We start from the raw sequence: 21768 nt of genomic DNA on the forward strand, positions 1-21768 counted from the left end.
TCATACTCAGTCCCTGGTTGTCGTTGTGTGATTCTTCTAGATTATCCCTGGAGGTTTGCTAACTCCAACACGGACTCTAAGGTGGTGAAGTGGCTCTACGTTCCAGACTTCCACACCAAGCCCAACCCACTGTTCCTCATCTGTATGTATCACTTTGTTCTCTGTTGACCTGCTAGGAATGAATGAGAACTCTTTTGCTCTTAACCCATTCAATCCGGCAACGCATCTGTGTCATTTTAGATTTGAGATACAACCATTATTTTATGTGTAGTATGATCAAGTAGGGCGTTCATTTATGAAAAAACACAAAAAGTTGAAATACGGAAATAAAAGGTTTCTGCCCGACAGCAACAATATCAAACTGGGGGTCCTTGAAATTAAAAAGGTTGAGAATCACCGCTTTACCGAATACAGACTGAGGTGAAGGGCTTTTATACAGTAGTATACCTCCTCCATGCACTCCTCTGATCTGCTTCTCCTCACTTCTCCTCCTCTCCCCTCCTGTCTCCTCCTCCTCCCAGATGACTTCATGCTCCTGCTGTGCGCCTCCCTCCAGAGGCAGGTCTTTGACGACGAGAACAAGGCGGCCGTGCGCCTCCTGGCCGGAGACAACGTGGAGATCTGCAGAGACCTGGACGCCGCCTCGTTCGCCGTCCACAACCCCGTCCCGGACTTCATCCACTGCAGGTACGCATGGGTTAAAGTTCTCAGTCGCCACAACTGTGATGTCAGTCATTTGGATTCAATAGAAGCCAGCATGTCTTCTATGGAAGCGTGTTGCGCAGCGAAAATAGCCGATCTACAAGCTCTCAATGCTGCGTCGCAGACGCATTGAGAGCCAAGCTGGATGCACCGCGTGGATTCGAATCCCTAGACTCCACGATGGTGGGCAGGTAATAATGATAACTATGGGTGTGCCGATATATCGTCCTGCGATTATTATTTTTTTATTTCTTTTTTTGTAATAATAATTATGCAAAAACAGAAGTATTTGTTTGCATTAGCTTTTTTTCTCCCCCATATATTTTCATGAGCTTTTTTTCCCCCCATATATTTTCATAATAGAAAAGTGCCATATATCGTATCGATATCGTGAGCCCAATATCGTGTATCGTATCGTATCGTGAAATTAGTGGCACACCCCTAATAATAACATTGACCTACTTGCTCCCGCGGGGGAAATTTAGGCTTCAGTTCAACCCAGCTGATAGCTGCCCACAAGGAGCAGTTAGGGGTTAGGTGTCTTGCTCAAGCACACTTCGACCAGTCATATTCAACACATTGCTGGTCCAGGCCTGGAATCGTACCTGGGACAACTGTGGACTGTGGTCCCCAGGCAGGCTCTTTCACCGTTCAGCTATGCAGCCCCCCAGGTACTTTACCCCTGAGCCACCCGAGTGCCTTAGACAGCCTCTCTACCCACTCAGATACGGCCGGCCCGGCTCTAACACAGTCAAATTTTGTGTGTTCATTTAACTCTGAATGTGTGAGATTTGACTACAGTATTTAAAGAGATGACTGGACCAGAAGCTTTCCAGTTTAACCACATGAACCCTACTGTCCCTATTCTGGCCATAATAGGTTGAACATTCTGTGAAAATAGCCCATCTATACAAACTCACAAACTTGTGATTAGAGTCCTGACTCGAAAAGAGCACTTATACTATACTACTGGACAAAAGCTATAGCAGCCTCTCTCTGGATGAATAAAGATGAAAAGGAACTAGGAGCTCATATTATAAGAGATAATTGAATCCGGTCTTGTCTAGCTCAATACCACCACCAAGGTCAGAGGGTTTGACGCCAACTGCGATCATGTGCAGCTGTGTGGAGATTTGTTTGAATGTGTCCGATAAGTGGTATAGACCAGTGTTTCCCAAACACTGGGTCGGGATTTGGGACACACATGTTTGGGTCGCAAACCCATTTTTCACAGTTTGGGTTCCATGCAGGGAAGACATCAAATTTCCCTTTTGGGTCTTGAACTAAAAGGTTTGGCAACCACTGGCATAGTCTATAACGTATAGACTATGCTAGGGGTCTTCAACGTTTTCCAGACCAAGGACCCCCTATCTGAGAGAGAGATGAAGCAGGGACCCCCACTACATACTGTAGGCTATTGTATAAAATTGTTTTGCAGATTCAACTTTTTCATAGACTTGTTTGACAGTAATATCATCAGTGTATGTAGTAGGGGGTACTAAGCACAAAAAATTGCCAAATCGTTACGCGGCGGATAAAAGCATGAAATTTGATACAGATGTCCCTTGGGTCATCCTAAAACATCCTAGAAGGGGTGCCCAAAAAAATCTTAAACAGGAAGTGACTTATGGACAAAATTCAAAATGGCCACCTAAACTGTTGACCGTTGACTCAAAAGACACCAAAAGAATCTCCAAAAAGCATAACATTTGGCACATATGTCCCTTGGGTCATCCTAAGACATCCTAGAAGGGGTGCCCAAAGGAATCTGAAACAGGAAGTGAGTTATTGACTAAATTGAAAATGGCCGCCTAGTGTTGTCGATTGACTCAAAAGACAACTAAAGAATCTCATAAAAGCATACAATTTGGCACACATGTCTTTTTGGTCATCCTAAGACATCCTAGAAGGGGTGCCCAAAGAAATCTTAAGCAGAAACTGAGTTATTGACAAAATTGAAAATGGCCGCCTACAGTGTTATCTATTGACTCAAAAGACAACTAAAGAATCTCATAAAAGCATACAATTTGGCATACATGTCCCTTGGGTCATCCCAAGACATCCCAGAAGGGGTGCCCAAAAAAATCTTAAACAGGAAGTGAGTCATTGACAAAATTGAAAATGGCTGTGTACAGTCTTGTCGATTGACTCAAAAGACAACTAAAGAATCTCATAATGGCATACATGTCCCTTGGGTCATCCTAAGACATCCTAGAAGGGGTGCCTGAAATTATCTGAAACAGGAAGTGAGTTATTGACTAAATTGAAAATGGCTGTGTACAGTCTTGACAGATGATGCAAAAGACACTCATAAAAAATAATCTCATAAAAGCATGAAATTTGGTAAAAATGTCCCTTGGGTGATCTGAATGCATCCTAAGGGGTGCCAAAAAAAGTTTGAATAGTCTCTCAATGGAAAACACTCCTCCCACACGGGCTGCACTGCTACAATATTCAAATCGAGCAGCCAATCTAGCATTTGGTCCAGAAGCCTGAAAGCTATGCAATCTCTACCATCTCCTGACAAATAAATTAAAGTCGCTGATTCGTGGACACCTTTATGGACACTCTTGCCAGAGGCTGCTTAAGTTTGTAGAGAACTCAAGTGTGGCTGCAAAGCTGAGCCCTTCTGTTCGAGAAAGTGTAGATGCCGGGATGCTGGGTTACCTTGCAGAGCATTATGCCAATGTGCTGGTAATTGCGAAATGGCACACATGAATACATGTAGTTACTAAACACTAATCACAAAAAAACAGTAATGATCAAGAAGAAAATACATGAGAAGATAGAGTGTAAAACAAGCAAGAAGATGTAGAGTGCAAAATAAATAAGATGCAGAGAGTAAAATAAGAATATGCAGAGTAAGATAAGATGCAGATTAAAATAAATGAGAATATGCAGAGAGTTAGATAAATAAAGAAGATTCAAAGAGTACAATAAAAAAATTATGCAGAAAGTAAAATAAATAAGTGATGTAGAAATAAAAACAGAAGGTAGACTACAAAATACGGCAAGTTATGCACTGCATAACCTGTCGTATTGAGTCTGCATAATATGCAGACTGCCATGGTCAACTGTTTAAACAGCCATTTAGAATTTCTTCAACATGGTCCCTTCCTAAAAAGTTTAATAAACAAGCAAACAAATAAATAACCCCTTCTAGGATATATTAAGAAGCACTCAATGTACGTACCAAATTATACACTTTTATGACGTCCCCTTATGTTTTCTTTTGTGTCAACTGCTTTTAGGCGGTCACTTCCTGTTTAAAACCTTTTTGGGCACCCCTTGTAGGATGCGTTCAGATCACCCAAGGGACATTTGTACCACATTTCATGCTTTTATGAGATTCTGTAGGTATCTTGCATCATCTTTCAACACTGTAGGCGGCCATTTTCAATTTAGTCAATAACTCACTTCCTGTTTCAGATTATTTTTGGCACCCCTTCTAGGATGTGTTGGGATGACCCAAGGGACATATGTGCCAAATTGTATACTTTTTGGAGATTCTATAGGCTTTTTGAGTCAATCGCCAACACTGTAGGCGGCCATTTTCAATTTAGTCAATAACTCACTTCCTGTTGAAGACTTTTTTGGGCACCCCTTCTAGGATGTCTTAGGATGACCCAAGGGACATGTGTGACACATTTTATACTTTTTGGAGATTCTTTAGTTGTCTTTTGAGTCAATCGACAACACTAGGCGGCCATTTTCAATTTGGTCAATAACTCACTTCCTGTTTCAGATTTTTTTGGGCTCCCCTTCTAGGATGTTTTAGGATGACCCAAGGGACATCTGTATCAAATGTCATGCTTTTATCCGCCGCGTAACGATTTTTCACTTAGTGCCCCCTACTAATGTTAGATTCATGTTAATGTGTATTTTCAGTCATCTAACCACTTAAACCTTAGTCAACTTGACCTTTCACTCTGTACTTGGTCTGCTCTGTTTTTCCCCCCTCTTTGCCGAAAATAGTCTATCTACAAGCTCACCACGCCTCGCATTGATCTGCTATTTGTGGCTCAAGTTATCCTTAGAATAGGGATGCTATAGGGTTCAGGATTAAAAATATCACTCAAAGATTTGGCGGCCCCCCTTGTAGTAATCTGAGGACCCCCTAGGGGTCCCGGACCCCCTGTTGAAGACCCTTGATGTATGCAGTATGTGTATGTACTGTAGGTGTGAGCATATCAGTGCGGTAATTTCATGGAGGCCAAGGGGGGCATGGCCTCTCAGTTTGGCCTTCTGCCCCTCAAAACAATGATAAACCCTGAGTGGCCTTGATTTCCCGCTCACACACTGCCCCAGCTGATTCCACTATGTGATGGACAATAACGTTTTTGGAATCTTGAGTCATGATATTAACCACTGTCAACCTGGCGACCCTATTTTGGGCATACCATTATTGGCAAAATGTGTAAAAAAAATAGCTGCTCTATAAGCTCACATCGCTATTTCTGAAAGTATAAATGCCTAAATGGTTAATATCTGTGAGGAGTGTGCGTGGGAATGTTCTTATGTACTGTATGATTCAGGTAGGGGGGGGGGTGAAGAGAGAGAGAGAGAGAGACAGAAGGGATTAGAGCAGTGGTTCTCAACCTTTTCAGGCCGCGACCCCCCAAAATAATCTACAAACTCACAACGCCTCAGGTTTCGAGGCGTTGCAAGCTTGTAGATCGGCTATTTTCCAAATTTTTGCATTTTTCTTCAATTATTTGACCAGTTTTTATAGTGTACATTACTTTTGAGGCAGTAATGGTCTTATTTCTTTTCTTTCTTTCTTTTTTTTTAGATATTAAAAAGGTCTTGAAAGTCCTTAAATTGCCATTTCACTGTCATGTGTCCAAAATCATGTGGGGACCCCCCTGGGGGTCCCGACCCACAGGTTGAGAACCACGGGATTAGAGAAGGCGAGCGAGAGCATCCTGACCTGTCCACAGCCATTGATTATCTGCTCTTCACATTCCACTTTTTTGATGCACAAAGTGGACAAGTCTTTTATTAACGCACTCTGTGTCCATCAACAACGCCCTATAGTACAGAGAGAGAGAAAGCACACACACACACACACACACACACACACACACACACACACACACACACACACACACACACACACAGCGCACACGCGCGTGTGTCTGTCCGCACCACAGCACCACTTATGCCATCGCTTCCCTCCCAGGATCAAGTTACGGATACAAGGGCTGGGGGGTGGGGGGGGTGGGGTGGAGTGTGTGGGGTTGGGTGGGCAATCCATAATCCCACAAAAAACACTCTGTCCGTCACTCTGCGACTCAGACGCTTTCGCCCTGTACTCTAACTCAATAAATAGCTTTTAAGTATGGAAAGGTATTTTCTCTCCCCACACACACACACACACACACACACACACACACACACACACACACACACACACACACACACACACACACACACACACACACACACACACACACACACACACACACACACACACAGTGATGAACCAAGGCCACTCACTCAGCCTCTCCTCCAGACCGTCCAGCAGCATAACAGTAGCAGCAGCCCTATCAAAGCCCACTTCATCAGACCACCACCAGTGTTGTTCTGTTTGTTTAGGGTCCCATCATGCTCGTGCCGGGTCCATCGTAGTTAATGCACGCTGACTTCCTACTGTATGTGTTCTCCGCCCCGGGCCCCCGGCATCGCATTAAGGGACCACTGGAGATGCACTATCCCCCCCTGTGATAAAAAAGCAAGATCCATACGCATGCTTTTAGCGTGTTTGTTGTGTTGGGAACGTATAGCTGTGTACCTGTAGCTGAGTGACAGGGGATCAGGTTGCACAGCCATCGAACACACTCTTCTTACCCTTGTTCTGACAATAAGTGACATGGTAATTGGGATTGATGGGAGAATTACTGTATGCATTGCATACTGTGTAAAAAGAATTATATAAATGGATCCATACTGTGTGTAAAACTGCATTATAGGAAACTGAATTAATAATTATAAATACATATTTTTTTGTTAAAAATGTATGGGTATTAAAGAATTATTTTATTGTGCATTATAGAAATTATATTAGGTCCATTATCTTTGACAGCACAATATGTTTTTACGGCATGGCTCTCCCTGTAGGATTCTTTATTTTATTTTACCATTTTATTATGGTATATTATTATTTTTAACACATTGAGTGCCAATCGCGTAGATCTACGCGAACCTATTTAAAGCCGCCACGTGACAATCGCGTAGATCTACGCGAACCGCCGGTTCGCGTTGATTTCACCAAAAGTGCACTTTCGGGCATTTTTGATCCATTTCCGGTTCCGGTTTGACCACCGGAAACAGAATTATTTGGGATCCGGTTTTGCCGATCCCGTCGGCCCTCGTTCTAATGACGAAACTGAAACTCCATTTTCTCCTTGTAGTTTTTTCTCCTCGCATATCACTGTTTAACGTAAACCGTTCTAACTACAACAATGGAGCTCCGTTTGACACGTGGTTTTCACTGGTAGAATCAGTGAGATGTCGCCGATGTTTACAAACAGTGCACAGCTCAATCTTAAGGATTTTAACAAGGTCTATGGCGACGTGAAAAAAACAACAATAACACGTTGGCACTGGTGAGTACATTATGAGATTAACGTCTGGCATGGAATGTGTTAAGGGGGCTGCAGCCAGAATTTATGGCATTTATAGAATCGGCCTCAGGTCTTAATTGGGTTTAGATCTAACCGTAATGTGTCATCATGACCCTGTAGGTCCTACCTGGACATGCTCAAGGTGATCATGTTCAGCTACCTGTTCTGGTTCGTGCTCACCATCATCTTCATCACCGGCACCACGCGCATCAGTGTCTTCTGCATGGGCTACCTGGTGGCCTGCTTCTACTTCCTGCTCTTCGGGGGTGACCTGCTGCTCAAGCCAATCAAAAAGATCCTTCACTACTGGGACTTCCTGATCGCCTACAACATATTTGTCATCACCATGAAGAACATCCTCTCCGTGAGTGTCATATGACCAGTGTTTTTTTTCAAGTATCAATACTGCAATGTAGAAATACTCTGTTACAAGTAAAAATCCGGAATTAAAGATTTACTTGAGTAAAAGTACAAAAGTATTGGTATCAAAACGCACTTAAAGCACCAAAAGTAGAAAGTACTCATTATGCAGAATGTCCTGTTTCACAAGTTTTAAATTGTATAAAAATCTTTTGAAAATAGCAGATCTACAAGGTCACAATGCGTCGCATCGCGACGCATTGTGAGCTTGTAGATCAGGTATTTTCAAATGGCCGAAATGTATATAGGGCTGAGACGTAGAAGTAAAAGTACTGAAAATTGGAAATACTTAAGTAAATGAAAAATACCTCAAACTTGTACTTAAGTACAGTACTTGAGTAAATGTACTTAGTTACTTTACACCACTGCCTACTAGTGCCTAGGCTATGACACCCTCCAGATTATGACAAATAAAGTAGGCAGATTGGGGAAGCACAGGGGGAGATTTTCCAAAATAGCGAAAATAGCCAATCTACAAGCTCACAACACGACATAGTATAAAATAGGTCCTATAGGGGTCAGACTTTTTTTTTGTCTGACCACTAATTTAGTTGATTACAAAAAAGTCCACATATTCTATTCTCTGTTTTGCCCTTGACCTTGATTGGTTTTTCTTACCCAAAAGTTGCTCATCTCTTCAGGGCAGCCCACCGATCATCCCCACCAAGTTTCATGACAATCCACACATCTGTTCTTGAGTTATATCTATTCCCAATCACACACACAGGAGCAATTACAATACCCAATCAAAACTAAGGGTGACCGAGCATTTGCAGTAGTCGTTATATAAACCGCAGTCAGTCGACTGTTTTAAGAATCTTTTTAAAAACACACTTTGTTTTATAATGTTTTATTGCTCTTATGTTGCTCTGTTAACTTTATGGTTTTATAATTGTTTTTTGTACAGCACCTTGTAACGATGTTTTGAAAGGCGCTTTATAAATTACGTTTGTTTACAATACTGCAGGCATGGTAGAACTTCACTGTAGTAATATGTACAGTAGTAGTAATGAAACTGACATGGATGATTTACAACTTATATACAATAGGCTAAATCAGGGTACTTCAACAGGAGGTCCTCATAGTTACTACAGGCGGGCCGCCAAATCTTTTACATTAACCACTTGAATCCTAGCATCCCTATAGAGCACCGAGGTCTGGCGTAATTTACACATCCTAGGTTTGTCTACCTGGTTCGCGGTTTTCCACCCCCAATCAAATCCTCATAGACGTATTTAATATCGCGTCAAATAAGAACTTACAAAAATAAACAAATGACCCCGGCGGTTTTACTCTTCACATCACGCATGAACTGACGGTGAGAAAACGCTAATGTTACTTCCGCCGAATTAGTTACATTTTCGCCAGAAACAGACTGTATCAAATATAAGTGACTGACAATCATAAACGATGCAGAACCTCCTCCCTGACAATATCGCAGAGACAGTTTGTTTATTTTTGGACCACAATTCTTATATGAGACGATTCTATGATGACCCAATGTTATTCTCCATAGCGAAATTACTTTACGAACCTGGGGATGAACGAGTGACGTCAGGACTTCTGTACTCTATTCTGGGGGGGAACATTTGCTGAAAATAGCAGATCTACAAGCTCACAAGTCACAACGCGTCTGCGACACGCTGTGAGCTTATAGATCTGCTATTTTCGGCAAAGATGTTTGGTGTAGATGTCAGTGAAAATACGCTTTTAACATGAATCCAACAATATAAAAGATTATGTGTAATGAAAGGAAATTTATGAAAAAAGTTTAATCTGCAACACAGTTTTATACTAATATGTAGTGGGGGGGGGGGGGTCCCTGTTTCATCTCTCTCTCAGCTAAGGGGTCCTCCTTAGCCTGAAAATAACGTAGAAGACCCCCTGGGCTAAATGCACAAAGTATTCCACTGAGTCCTTATTGTTGTGCGTTGTTGTTCAGATCCTGGCCTGTGGCTACATCAACTCCCTGATCGTACACTGCTGGTTGATCCAGCTGTTCAGCTTGGCCTGTACCATCAAAGACTACAACATCACATTGGACCAGAACCTGCTGCGTAAGACATACTGTACAATCATTCCACCTCAGTGTTTCTAAAACTTACATTTCAAGGACACCCCTAACTCTGACAGTATAACAAATGGACCCTGACGGTTCCATTTGTATACTATCAGAGTTACAGACTTGTAAGGGTCAATTTAGAATGCCCTCAATACTTACAATACGATATAAGAGATCGTCAATACTAGGAGCAGTGAAAGTATATACAGGAAAAATTGTGACGGGTCATTTCTTTTGGCAAAGTAGAAGACTTGTCTAGGTCCACTTGCAAATTGTAGACCGATGCTCTTTTGAAGGAGGGTAGGGAGTCGCACTTTTTGATGGCTGTTGGTTACCCATCCATTTGTACACTTTACAGTGTAGATTCTCAGAGATTAAAAAATATATATCTTTGTTCTCTATTCGTACATGCTTTCCATTATGAACCACAGGTAGCATTTGGAAATAAACTTTTCCTCATGTTTCAGGGGAAACACGTTGTGAGCTGCCCAGCGACGAGGCAGGCATCATCTGGGACAGCATCTGCTTTGCCTTCCTGCTCCTCCAGAGGAGAGTGTTCATGAGCTACTACTTCCTTCATGTGGTCGCAGACATCCGGGCCTCGCAGATCCTAGCGTCCAGGTACTGTATACTGCACTCTGGATCTGTGGATGGAGAAACCGCCTTAGACCTGTAACTGGTACAGGTTTAATCATGTTCATTTTGACTGATTGATTGATTGAATATTTTATTGACAATTTTTTAAACTTATTTTCTATCTATTACACACCCGATGAAGCCTTGAATTCATGGAGATTTTTTTGTTTTTGTCGCATTCCCGACCCAATAATTTGATGACGGCGAAAAGATGCTAATGTCTCCGGTAGGAGACTCAATTGACCTGCATTTGAGTCTCCTACCGGAGGCATTAGCATCTTTCCACCGGTCATCAAATTATTGTCTTAAAAACGCGACAAAAACTTCTCCATGAATTCAAGGCTTCATGGGGTATGTAATTGATAGAAAATAAGTATTCTTTGGGGTGAACTACTCCTTTAATGTGTAAGGCCAAATGCATTATGGGTCAAACTTATACATTTTTGATACAGCTGAGTGGTTGTTGCTGATCTGTGTGTTTGGGGTTCCAGAGGGGCGGAGCTCTTCCAGGCCACCATAGTGAAGGCAGTGAGAGCACGACTGGAGGAGGAACACAAGTCAATGGAGCAGCTGAAGAGACAGTGAGCCTCATAACTCTCCTTTGTCTGAACACAACACTGTATGCCTTCTATTTGAAATGATAAAGAGACAGTGAGCCTTCAACCATTTAGTCCTCTGTCTGAAAACATACTGTATGGCTTCTATTTAAAATGATAAAGAGACAGTGAGCCTTCAACCATTTAGTCCTCTCTCTGAAAACATACTGTATGGCTTCTATTTAAAATGATAAAGAGACAGTGAGCCTTCAACCATTTAGTCCTCTGTGGCTTCTATTTAAAATGATAAAGAGACAGTGAGCCTTCAACCATTTAGTTCTCTGTCTGAAAACATACTGTACGGCTTCTATTTAAAATGATAAAGAGACTGTAACCTACAATTTAGTCCTCTCCCATTTACGCAAGCATATGGCTTCTATTTAAAATGGAAAGAGACATTTTTTCCTCCAATTAAGCACAGTTCAAGGACACAGTCCAGATTTTCACTTAAACTGGGCTCAAATTGGGTTTCATAGATTACATTTTCCATTTCATAGATGGAAATATTTTTCTTTGATTTAGTGTATTTTGGGTTAAATTAATGAGACAGCATCAAATGTATTTGTGCTTTATTCATAAATCTATGTTCTACACACACCTATGTCAGATTGGCCCTTGGTTATCAAAGTCCCAAGCATTTGATTGTTATGAAAGCAAGATTAAATCTGTGCTACGGAAAGTATGTAGTGATGATTAGAGCCTTACCTATGTTTACCTTACACCCATTCCAGGAACCAATCCCAGAGTGTACACACTAATACATGCTAACAATGTATTTCCGCCACTTAGAATTGCCTCAGGAGTTACTCATAAGTCCTGTTAATATGCACTTACCTGCCCTAATGAGCACTCCTCTGTACTATAATGTACCTTAATTTCCATATGTGGACTTTATGTTTACAGACAGTGTTGTTTGGAAGTCAGCGATGGGGGTGTGTGCGTGTGTGTTAACCTATTCAATCCGGGAACGCATCTCTGTCATTTTTTATCTTTAAAATTTGTGGATCTGCTAAAAAAAAAATATCGTGAAAATGTGTGCAAATCTTTGAGTATTTTTTTTTAAAGCGAACATTTGTCAAATATTTTGTTCCAAGAACCTCCAGAAGGAAAGATTTGAGTTAAAAAGGTTGTTTCAAAAAATATATGTATTAAAAGATTTGCACAATTAATGTTCAAGATTTTTCAAAAATAGCAGATCTACAAGCTCGTAGCTGTAGATCTGCTATTTTTGAATAGCCAAAGTATAAAATAATGGTTATAGCTCAAATCTAAAATGACCCGGATTGAATGGGTTAATACTGAGCCCATCCCTCCCTCCCTTTCTGATCAAATCAGGATGGACCGCATTAAGATGCGTCAGGAGAAGTTTAAGAGGGGCAAGGAGAAGATGTTGAGTTTGGTGCAGTCCATGGACGGAGGAGGAGAGGGCCCCGGACTCGGGGAGACCCCCGGACTCGGAGAGACGCCCCCCGTCCAGCCGGTTGAGGAGGAAGAGGAGGATGACGGTACAGTAGTACAGTAAAAAGGGCAGAACGATAATAATATAAGCTGAATAAAATAACCCTAGTAATGTGTAGCGATGTATTATATCGTCTCTGTCGGGTGGCAAACCTCATATGTCCAAAACTGGACACTTTTTATGATTCAAATTCAAAAGCATCAACAGTAGCAGATCGACAAGCTCAAAGCGCGACGCTTCGCGCTGTGTTTCGAGCTGCGTTTCGAGCTTGCAGATCTGCTACTGTTGATGCTTTTGTGTGACACTGTGGTATGATAAAGTAGGGCGTTAATTTACGAAAAGAGATAAGAGGTTTCTGTCCGACAGCAACAATATTTTGTTATATTTAATCTAAACGTAAAAAAAAAATAGTTATATTTTTTGCCTTTGAAGTACACAGAAGGATGTATTCATCAAATGTTCTACTACTGATCTATTTGTGTAAATTTTAGGAGCAGAGCGAACGAAAGCCAAGACCAAAAAAAAGCAGTGGTGGAGGCCGTGGGTCGACCATGCTTCCAGTAGGTTGACCCATCAACCCCTTTTATACTTCCTCCATTCTGATTGGCCCTTGTGTCCTTGACCAGAACTCAGAGGATTCCCATACTGCCCCCCCCCCTGGGCTCAGAAGGAACTAAAAAACCCTCCCTCTTCTGTCCAGATCTTTTAGTCCTTTTCTGTGTCTATTTAAGGACCCTCATTACCTGGCAATTCTCACATACAGTAACTGTTACACAATGTGTACAGAGAGACACTTCCTTAACACATTCCACGCCAGAGTTTAATATCATTATGTACTCACCAGTGCCAGCGATTTATTGTTGTTTTTTTGTTTTTTTCACGTCGCCACAGACCTCGCTAAATAGATCGCGCGTTAAACTGTTTGTAGACACACAGGGTAGCTGTGTGAGTGGCCCAGAGAAGACCGTTTCAATCGGCGACATTCCATTTTGCAGTAGTCGCGGTTTATGTTAAACAGCGTTCAGCGAGGAGAAACAAAATTCCGAGATAATGGCGGATTAGGGGAAGATTTAGAGCGGCGGCGGGTGGGAACGAAAATCTCCGGATACGGATATTTCCATATCCGGGTGTGCTACAATGAAATGTGTCACTGCGAGGGAGGCCTACAATAAAATGTGAACCTGCGAGAAAAAAAAATACCACTTCGCGTAGAACTACGCGACTGGCACGCTGCGCAATTATTTAGGTTCGCGTAGAACTACGCGATTGGCACGCAATGTGTTAACCACTTACTGTAAACTAGGGATGAAAATTATCGATGAATTCATTAATTGATAGTTGATAATCTTATCGATCGATTAATCGATTCATTGATAAGCAGCGTTTTTTTGTACCAAAAGGAAAATCTTGTCTGTAATCCTAAATGAGTGCAGAAACATAATTGCCTTGATGTATATAACATTAACGAGCATCAACGAGCATCAGCTGGACACAGACACGCACACACCTCCCCTCTGCATGGCTCTGTGGAGTCTGTCTCGTTTCTCTCCAAAAGCCCTCGAATATGATGGAATACAATCTTAACGGCAATTAATCTATTATAGATTAATTGTTAACATCCCTACTGTAAACCCTATATACTTTGTTAACCCGGGGTCCGCCAGAGGTCTGTATACCTGGCCCCTTTGCTTTTTTTCCCCTTTGAGACGTGTTGTGAGCTTATAGATTGACTATTTTTGGTGAATATTTGCCTATTTTTTATGTTCGCCTATTATAGGGTGCTATAGTATAGGGGATTGATTTGAACAGTTTGCAAAAAGTACAGAGGTACAGTTATATAATAATGCTAAAAGGATAACACAAGAAGCCCTGAGGGCTTGTCTCCATTGTGGTGCTAGGGTTCATTATGATTAAAGCCAATGAACAGTGTTGGTATCGGTACTAAGGGTTGCCTTAAATAGATGGCACACAAATGAAAAAGAAAATGACTAAAAGCTGGACGTTTGTAACAGTGGTTCTTCGGAAACACACGCTTACATGTGAACCAGCCTCTCCGTCATCACCTGGCCTCCCCCGATGAGCCCACAGTAGGGAATCTCTCTTGTTGTTGAGCAACTATTTTGCTGCAAAGACATGAGGTCCCCTTCCCCCTTTCTGTCAATGAATGTTGTAATAAGTTTTGTACGAGAGGGTGAAGGGATTCATTCATTCTTTGCTCATAGACATGCTCACCCCGACAGGTCGTAGCCAAGGAGAAAGACGCTGCAATCAAATTTGCCATGTGTAAAATGAACCATCATAGTTCTATTAACAAAATTTGTTGTGTATTTAAAAAAAGAAACGATTGCAGCAATTCTCTGAGGTATAACCTGTTTGGTTTGGAAGTCATGTCTTTGATATTACTGCACTCTCATGTGGCATTCTTTGGAATAGTTTCCCCACTTCCTCCATTTTTCCATTCCTCTTGTGATTTGACCATCTCATCTTCATGGCCCCCGTCCCCAGCATCCCCCCGTCTCCCCTCGACCCTCCACTGTGGTTCTTCTGTTCAAGGACATAAGCCAGCCTCCTCTTATCTCATTGCATTCTTCTGATGCTGATTGTCAAATCTAGACCATAATGAACAACATGCTCTGTGAACTATAGCATTTACACACTGTGCTCCTGGACTGTAAAACATGACTGTCCTTCATGCATAACCAGTGTAAATTTTGACAGCAAATTTTGATTTAGTTTTTGTCTTAGTATTTTGAATAAAATTCCATTTAGTTTCAGTCATATTTTAGTAATTTGAAATGTTTTAGTTAGTTAGTTAAAGTTGTACAATGCAGAATCCCAAATAACGATTTTTAGCAACCTCTGCTGGTCACTACCGTCACTGCATACAATTTCCGTAATCCTCGATTACCCAGAATTCCATTCGTTTTCACCGGAAGCCGGAAGCGTTTCAAAAAGCGATCTTTTAATTGTTTTATACTATCTACGGATCGTTTCTCTTAGCCAGTGGAGCATTAGTTACCATGAGCTGTGCTTTCTTTTTCTGTTCTTTTTCGATCTTCCAATCCTACATTCTCTTAACATCAGCGTGAGGTTCCTTTTTGCTATTACCGCGGTAGTTCCTGGCCAAACAGGAAACCGTTGCGGTAGTTCCTGGGGACGTCGGCCACGACGTCATGACGTTGGCCAGGAACGTCATTTTCCCGGGAAAGTCCCCCCCTTCACCGTTCAATAGAAAATATATAAATAAAAGGCTTCCGGGGGTGAAATTCATGGAGTGGGTGTTGTGAAACTTTTGCCACTGACAAAAGATATACAATTTAACTTTAGTTTTGTTGAAAACGTTACCTAGTATTACTTTAAGATATATTGACTAAATATCATACGATTTTAGTCGACTAAATCTACAGTTGATTTAGTCAACTAAAATGTATTTTGGATTGTAGATCGGCTATTTTCGGAGCACGACATCTGCATACATACAACCAAACCAAACATAAAATGACTTGTCTTTTAGTTCTACAGGATCTCTTCTCCACTAGTCCTTAACATTTTAATCTAGTTTTTATTTGTTGATGAAATTGTCAATATATTTAGTCATAGTTTTAGTCACCATTGCTTAGTTTTTATTTCGTTTTCGTCAGTGAAAAAAGTAGGTTCATAAGTAGGATTGTTGTCAGTTATGCTGTGTTTTCCCGTTGTGCCCTCTAACATTTTCTGTTTTCCTCTCAACATTTTAACAGTTTTGTCTATTTATGTGTGTAGATGGATGAGTGCTAAAGTGTGGATGAATACAAGTTGTTGATTGAAAGATTTGTTTAATGCAATGTGTGGTAACACTATAGGCATTACTTATAAGGCATTATAACACTCATTATAAATGTTTATATTCATGTATGGCAAGGTCTATGGTGTATTACAAGTGCTGGTCATAATGCATTATAAGCTCAGTGGAACAGCACATTATAACTACCATAACTTAGTCAGCTATAAATTGTCTTTGTTATAAGTTGTTATGCATAATTGAAAAAGATTTATAACGAGTGTTATGAAGCCTTATAAGTGCATTGTAATGCATTATAGACCTGAAATACAGTCTTACGCAATGGGTATAGCACATTTAATAAAATACTTGGAAGTGCTGAGATAAAGAAATAAAGGTTAAAGTGTTGCATGCTGAGTGTAATAAGTGTGGATGAGTGTGTTAAGTGTGATGAGTGTGTTGACGGTGATGAGTGTGTTGATGGTGATGAGTGTGTTAAGTTAAGTGCGATGAGTGTAAGTTAAGTGTGATGAGCTTTCCAGGAAGGGAGCCTCCCTCTGATTTTACAAAAGAAAATATGAATAGTTGAGTGACTTATTAGCCGTCAAGTTTTGACTGCATGGCGTATAACCATCCTTTACTCTCTGCCCCTCAGTGGTTAGAAGTGGAGATTATTACTTGTTTGAAACTGACAGTGAGGAAGAGGAGGAGGAGGAGGAGAGTAAAGACGAGGAGCCACCAAAGAAATCAGCGTTCCAGGTTAGAATGGGCTCACCTCTCTCTCTCGCTGTTTCAGGGTGGAGTCGCTCTTAAGCTCGGTTCTTAATTTAATCGTTGTTCTATTCTTAGATGTCATTGTATAACTGTCTTTTACTGTGTTATTTTACCGTATAATTATCTTGACTCTGTCGTCGCTGCTCTGATCAATTTCCTCTGGGGATCAATTAATTATCTAACTAATCGACTAACACTCTGACCCACTTTTGTTGATCAAATCTGTCTACTAACCCTCTGCCGACTTGTCCCTTTCTCTCTCTAGCGTGCTATTGGAAAATTTGCCTCTGCAGTATTGGCTTTGCCCAAGGCTATCATTAAGCTACCCAGAACTATCCTGCAGTATGTAGTGAAGGCAAGCAAGGTATTTAACCAGCAACTTGTACTAAGTCATACCCCGGTGTGTGATACTGCTGAAAATAGCTGATCTGCAAGCCCACGACGCATCATCACGAGCTTGCAGATCGGCTAGTTTTCGCACGCATGACACTGTCGTACGACAAAGTATAAATCAAGCTCGACAATCCAAGGCATGCTTTGTGTCTTTGTGGATATTCGCCAGCAAGATAGAAGGCTAATGTTGTGTGATTCGCTTGGTGCCTTTTCATCGCATGTTCCTTGTTCCATTTTGGCTTACAGTGACTGTGCATAACTGTATAATATCTTCAACACAACATTCTGAATCATAACATGCTATTTGGTGGACGTGGTTATCCACACGGGCCATAACCATACCATCAGAGCGTGCTTTTTTAGCAGCAAGGGTGGTCCCACTGGGATTCAAACCAACAACCCCAGCAGTGTTTACAGCCCTGCATTCACCACAGAGCTAACAGTACAGTTCCCTTTTTAAATCAGTAGATTTTAAAGGTATCATGACATTCATTTTCACTTTTTTTATTTTCAATGTTTTATTTGGGGTTTTATGACCTCAATTACACCCAAAAAACCTGAACTTAGAACATTCAGTGGATTTTCTGTGGTCTGGGGTTTTCTGAATAATTAGGCTGAAAAGTAATCTGAGCTTGGCCCTTCGACAGTGAGGTCACAGTCGATTAATCCCGCCCACTCTCCTCCTCGCCCCTCCCCTCCCCTATCCTTTCCTTTGGGGGGGGGCGGAGCAGAGGCGATGATTGACAGGCAAAATCCCTCACCAGCGACACCCGCAGGCAAAGATTTCTTTTTTCATTGCAGTTGAAAAGCCTTTAGAAATGTGAGAGAAAAACACCTGCCATGGATCACTGGAATGGAATTTTCACTTAAAACTTTTTGTACACTTTTGAAGGACCATGACAAAGACTTTGAATGTGGTGTAAAAGTGAATGTCATTAAACCTTTAAAGCTGCAATCCATACGTTTTCATGTCCTACTCATGTACTACTGTAGTCATATTGTATTAACATACTCTACCACAGGGGTTCTCAAACTTTTTCATGTCAAGGAGTCCCAAATTGACACATATTAGCCCACAACCCCCATTTGATGGTATTCTTATCTCAGGGACCCAAATCTACAATGTAAAATTACGAGTGTTTTAACTCTGAGAGTGTACAAATAACAGGTCCATTCGGTTCCATTTGAACATTCTCAGAGTTACAGACCCATAAGGGTCCATTTGGTTCCTAACTATCAATCATTTTGCTCGGGAAGCTCTGGAACCCCTTTAAGGATCCCACTTTGAGAACCACTGCTCTACCATACAGATTGGTTTAAAATATTTTTTTATTTGATACTGACATTTCAACAATTTATTCATTGTCTTATGGGAGAAACACAGTTTCTTTATTTTTGCATGCTTGTCTACAAAAAGATTGTTTTAAATAAGTAACGGATTGCAGCTTTAATATGGAATGGAAATGGAGTCTGTGGGTATGTTGTTGTTTGACTGGAAGCTGACTGATCGTAGTTATTTTTTTCTTTTGCATGAACTGGAGGTTTTTTTCAAAGGTCTGTAAAATGTATTTTGTCTGTTTTGGTTTCAAATAATGTCTCTTGAAATGCATGCTGTATGAATGTTTGAAAGATTCCTCTTCCAAATATTCTCCAAGATCCACATGCTCTCTCTTTATTTTTTCTTCAGAAACATATAATCAACCAGCAACATACAGTACAGCTAGCCACATACACACACAAATATAATACATAAAGACAATAAAATACAGAGACAAAAACAAAACAATAACGACCACAGAAAATATTCTCAACCACCTACCCCATCAAACATAAGAAAACAAACAAGTCTTTTGTCTGTCGTGGCGTGTGATTGTGGTTGCTATTCCCTCTCAAGAGGCCGTTCCTGACGTTTAACAGATGAAACTTTGGTAGTTAATGTAATTATATCCTGTGTTCCTGTTCGACAAACCCCCGAGAGCGGGAGGCCGGGGGTTCAATCCCAGGCCGGCTTGGGCAGAGTCATACTAAAGACTATAAAAATGGTCCACGATGCCTCCCTGCTTGGCACTCAGCATCAAGGGTTGGATTGGGGGGTAAGTCCCTGCGACATGCCTAGCATCATGTCCAGGGGGTGTACTTGTACATCAAGCTGCCTCAGGCCTCAGGCTACGGAAACGGGAGAAAGACCTATGGGCCACAAATGGCTCAGGAACCGTTCCAAAACTGTCTTTTCAACTACTAATACTTAATAAGCTGTGACCATCTCTGAGCTGGCCGATCAACGGAGTTGCTTATACTGTGCTAGCTTCGCCGTGACTAAAATAGGACTCCAGGACAATTAACAACAATTAGTAATTATGCTGTCAGGTGTTCAGCGGTACAGTATGTAATTGTTGTGTTTACTCGGTGTTGCACGATTTGCCTCTTTGATTTTTTTTTCTTTCTCCACCGTGGTTTCTTTCATGACTGTTGAATGTTTTAGAACCGCTAACCTCTCTCTCTACTGTAGTTCCTGTACCAGGCCTGGATCACAGACCCCAAAACAGCTATGAAGGAGCGAGGCAAAGGAAAACGCAAGTTCTGGAAGAAGTACACCAAGGGAGTCAGACACAGGAAGAGCAAGAGAGACAGTAAGTAGGTTCAGATGATATACAGAATATATTGTTGCTGTCGGGTAATATGTCCATATTTAAACTTTTTGTGTTTTTTTGTAAATCTATGCCCTACTTGATCATACTACAGCGTCACACAAAAGCATCAAAAGTAGCAGATCCGCAAGTTTTGAGCTTAAGTACTACTTTTGCTATTTTTGAATTTGAATGCTGAAAAGGAAAAGGAACCGTTTTGGACATAATGATTTCCACCCGACAGAGACGATATATACAAATGCAATCTCAAAGATAAAGGTGGTGTAAGTGATCATTTTCGGTTAAAATAAAACTCATTAGGATAGTAATGATTGTAATCATTGCTATGGTATTTTCTCAGTAACAGGAATCCCCCCGCCTAGAGCTCAATATCACTTACAGTACCTTTTAAATCAAGGGTTCCCAAACTTTTCAGTGCCACGACCCCCCAAAATAATCATATTTGAACCAGGGACCCCCCCACCCTGACAAGCACTTGGAATTGTAGGCATTACATTTAGTTTTACTTTTGAGTTGTGAGCACCCCTTGAACTTGTAGAACGCCTATTTTCACAATATTTTCCTCTTTCTTAAGTAATATTTGATATTAAAAAGGTCATTCAATTATAACTTTAGAAATGAGCATATACCCTGTATACACTTATACTGTATGTTGGTTTGTTTACTGTTGAGTGAAAAAACAATGTTGCACATTAAGCTAATCATCTGGGGACCCCCCCCAAAAATAATTTGGGGACCCCCCTGGGGGTCCCGACACCCAGTTTGAGAAGCACTGCTTTAAAGGGTGTATTACATGTTGCTTTGTTGTTGTGTGTCTACAGGTCATGTGACCATTGAGATAGGTGAGCTGTCTGACGGTCAGGAAGCAGAGGACGCCAAGGCCCCTGAACCACCAGGTTGGTGACATCATAATAACCATGGCAACAAGTGATGCCACATTTATACTCCGCCGTACAACTGCCAAAAACAACAGTTTAAGCCAAGGGTTCTCAAAGTGGGGTCCTTGAGGGGGTTCCATGGGGTCCCCAGTCAAATGATTGATAGCCAGGAACCAAATGGACCCTTATGGGTTCTTTTGGTTCCATTTGTACTCTCTCAGAGTTAGATTAATTGTTGGTCTCAATTGGTTAGATTATCTGGCAAACTGGTCTCAATTGGTTGGATGTTATCATGTTTAGACGCTCCGGGTCCCTTATCTCACTTCCCTGAGTCATTATTAGACTTGGATCATGACCACCAGATACACCTTTGACAGACATTATCCAAATAATAGCCCATTGTATGGTCATCATCAGCTGCCCAGACCAACTGTCACTCTGGCCAGCACCCTCCCGAGTCTCCATAGAGGGACAGATGTCCTAATAGCGTCGCTGTCGGGCATAAACCACTCATCTCCATAATTAATTTTTTTCCCGTAAATTAATGCCCTACTTGATCATAAGTAGCAGATCATTTCAATCCTGAAATGTAACAGTTTTTAAAAGTTTTGGACGATTTCCCACGTCTGTACTGTACATATTGTCTTCCATTGTCCCGGTCAACTGTGCCAAAGGGCAGTGTCACCCAGGCTAACCGACCCTAAGGGAAATAAACACAATAGACTATTCTATACAGTCTGCAGCACATCCCCTATCTGCACGTAGACGTCTTGAGAGCTCATACATCAAAACCCTGTAATCATTGTCCCTGGGG

General features: G+C 41.3%; 1 protein-coding gene across 2 annotated transcripts in view; it reads left to right on the forward strand.

The window, feature by feature from the left end:
- Positions 1 to 21768, forward strand: part of piezo2b (piezo-type mechanosensitive ion channel component 2b) — a 143091-nt gene that overhangs the window by 96006 nt on the left and 25317 nt on the right. The window contains exons 24-34 of one of the 2 annotated variants that reach the window (XM_080439410.1): positions 41 to 142; positions 522 to 687; positions 7449 to 7692; positions 9691 to 9805; positions 10278 to 10431; positions 10938 to 11027; positions 12378 to 12547; positions 12993 to 13061; positions 16917 to 17020; positions 19938 to 20058; positions 20898 to 20972. In XM_080439410.1, the coding sequence (XP_080295536.1) occupies positions 41 to 142; positions 522 to 687; positions 7449 to 7692; positions 9691 to 9805; positions 10278 to 10431; positions 10938 to 11027; positions 12378 to 12547; positions 12993 to 13061; positions 16917 to 17020; positions 19938 to 20058; positions 20898 to 20972 (1410 nt within the window). The remainder of the gene's footprint in view (positions 1 to 40; positions 143 to 521; positions 688 to 7448; positions 7693 to 9690; positions 9806 to 10277; positions 10432 to 10937; positions 11028 to 12377; positions 12548 to 12992; positions 13062 to 16916; positions 17021 to 19937; positions 20059 to 20897; positions 20973 to 21768) is intronic. The other variant, XM_080439411.1, reaches the window with a different exon arrangement.

This window comes from Gymnoscopelus braueri, assembly GCF_963280865.1.
Source record: "Gymnoscopelus braueri genome assembly, chromosome: 10".
NCBI classification, from domain to species: Eukaryota; Metazoa; Chordata; class Actinopteri; order Myctophiformes; family Myctophidae; genus Gymnoscopelus; species Gymnoscopelus braueri.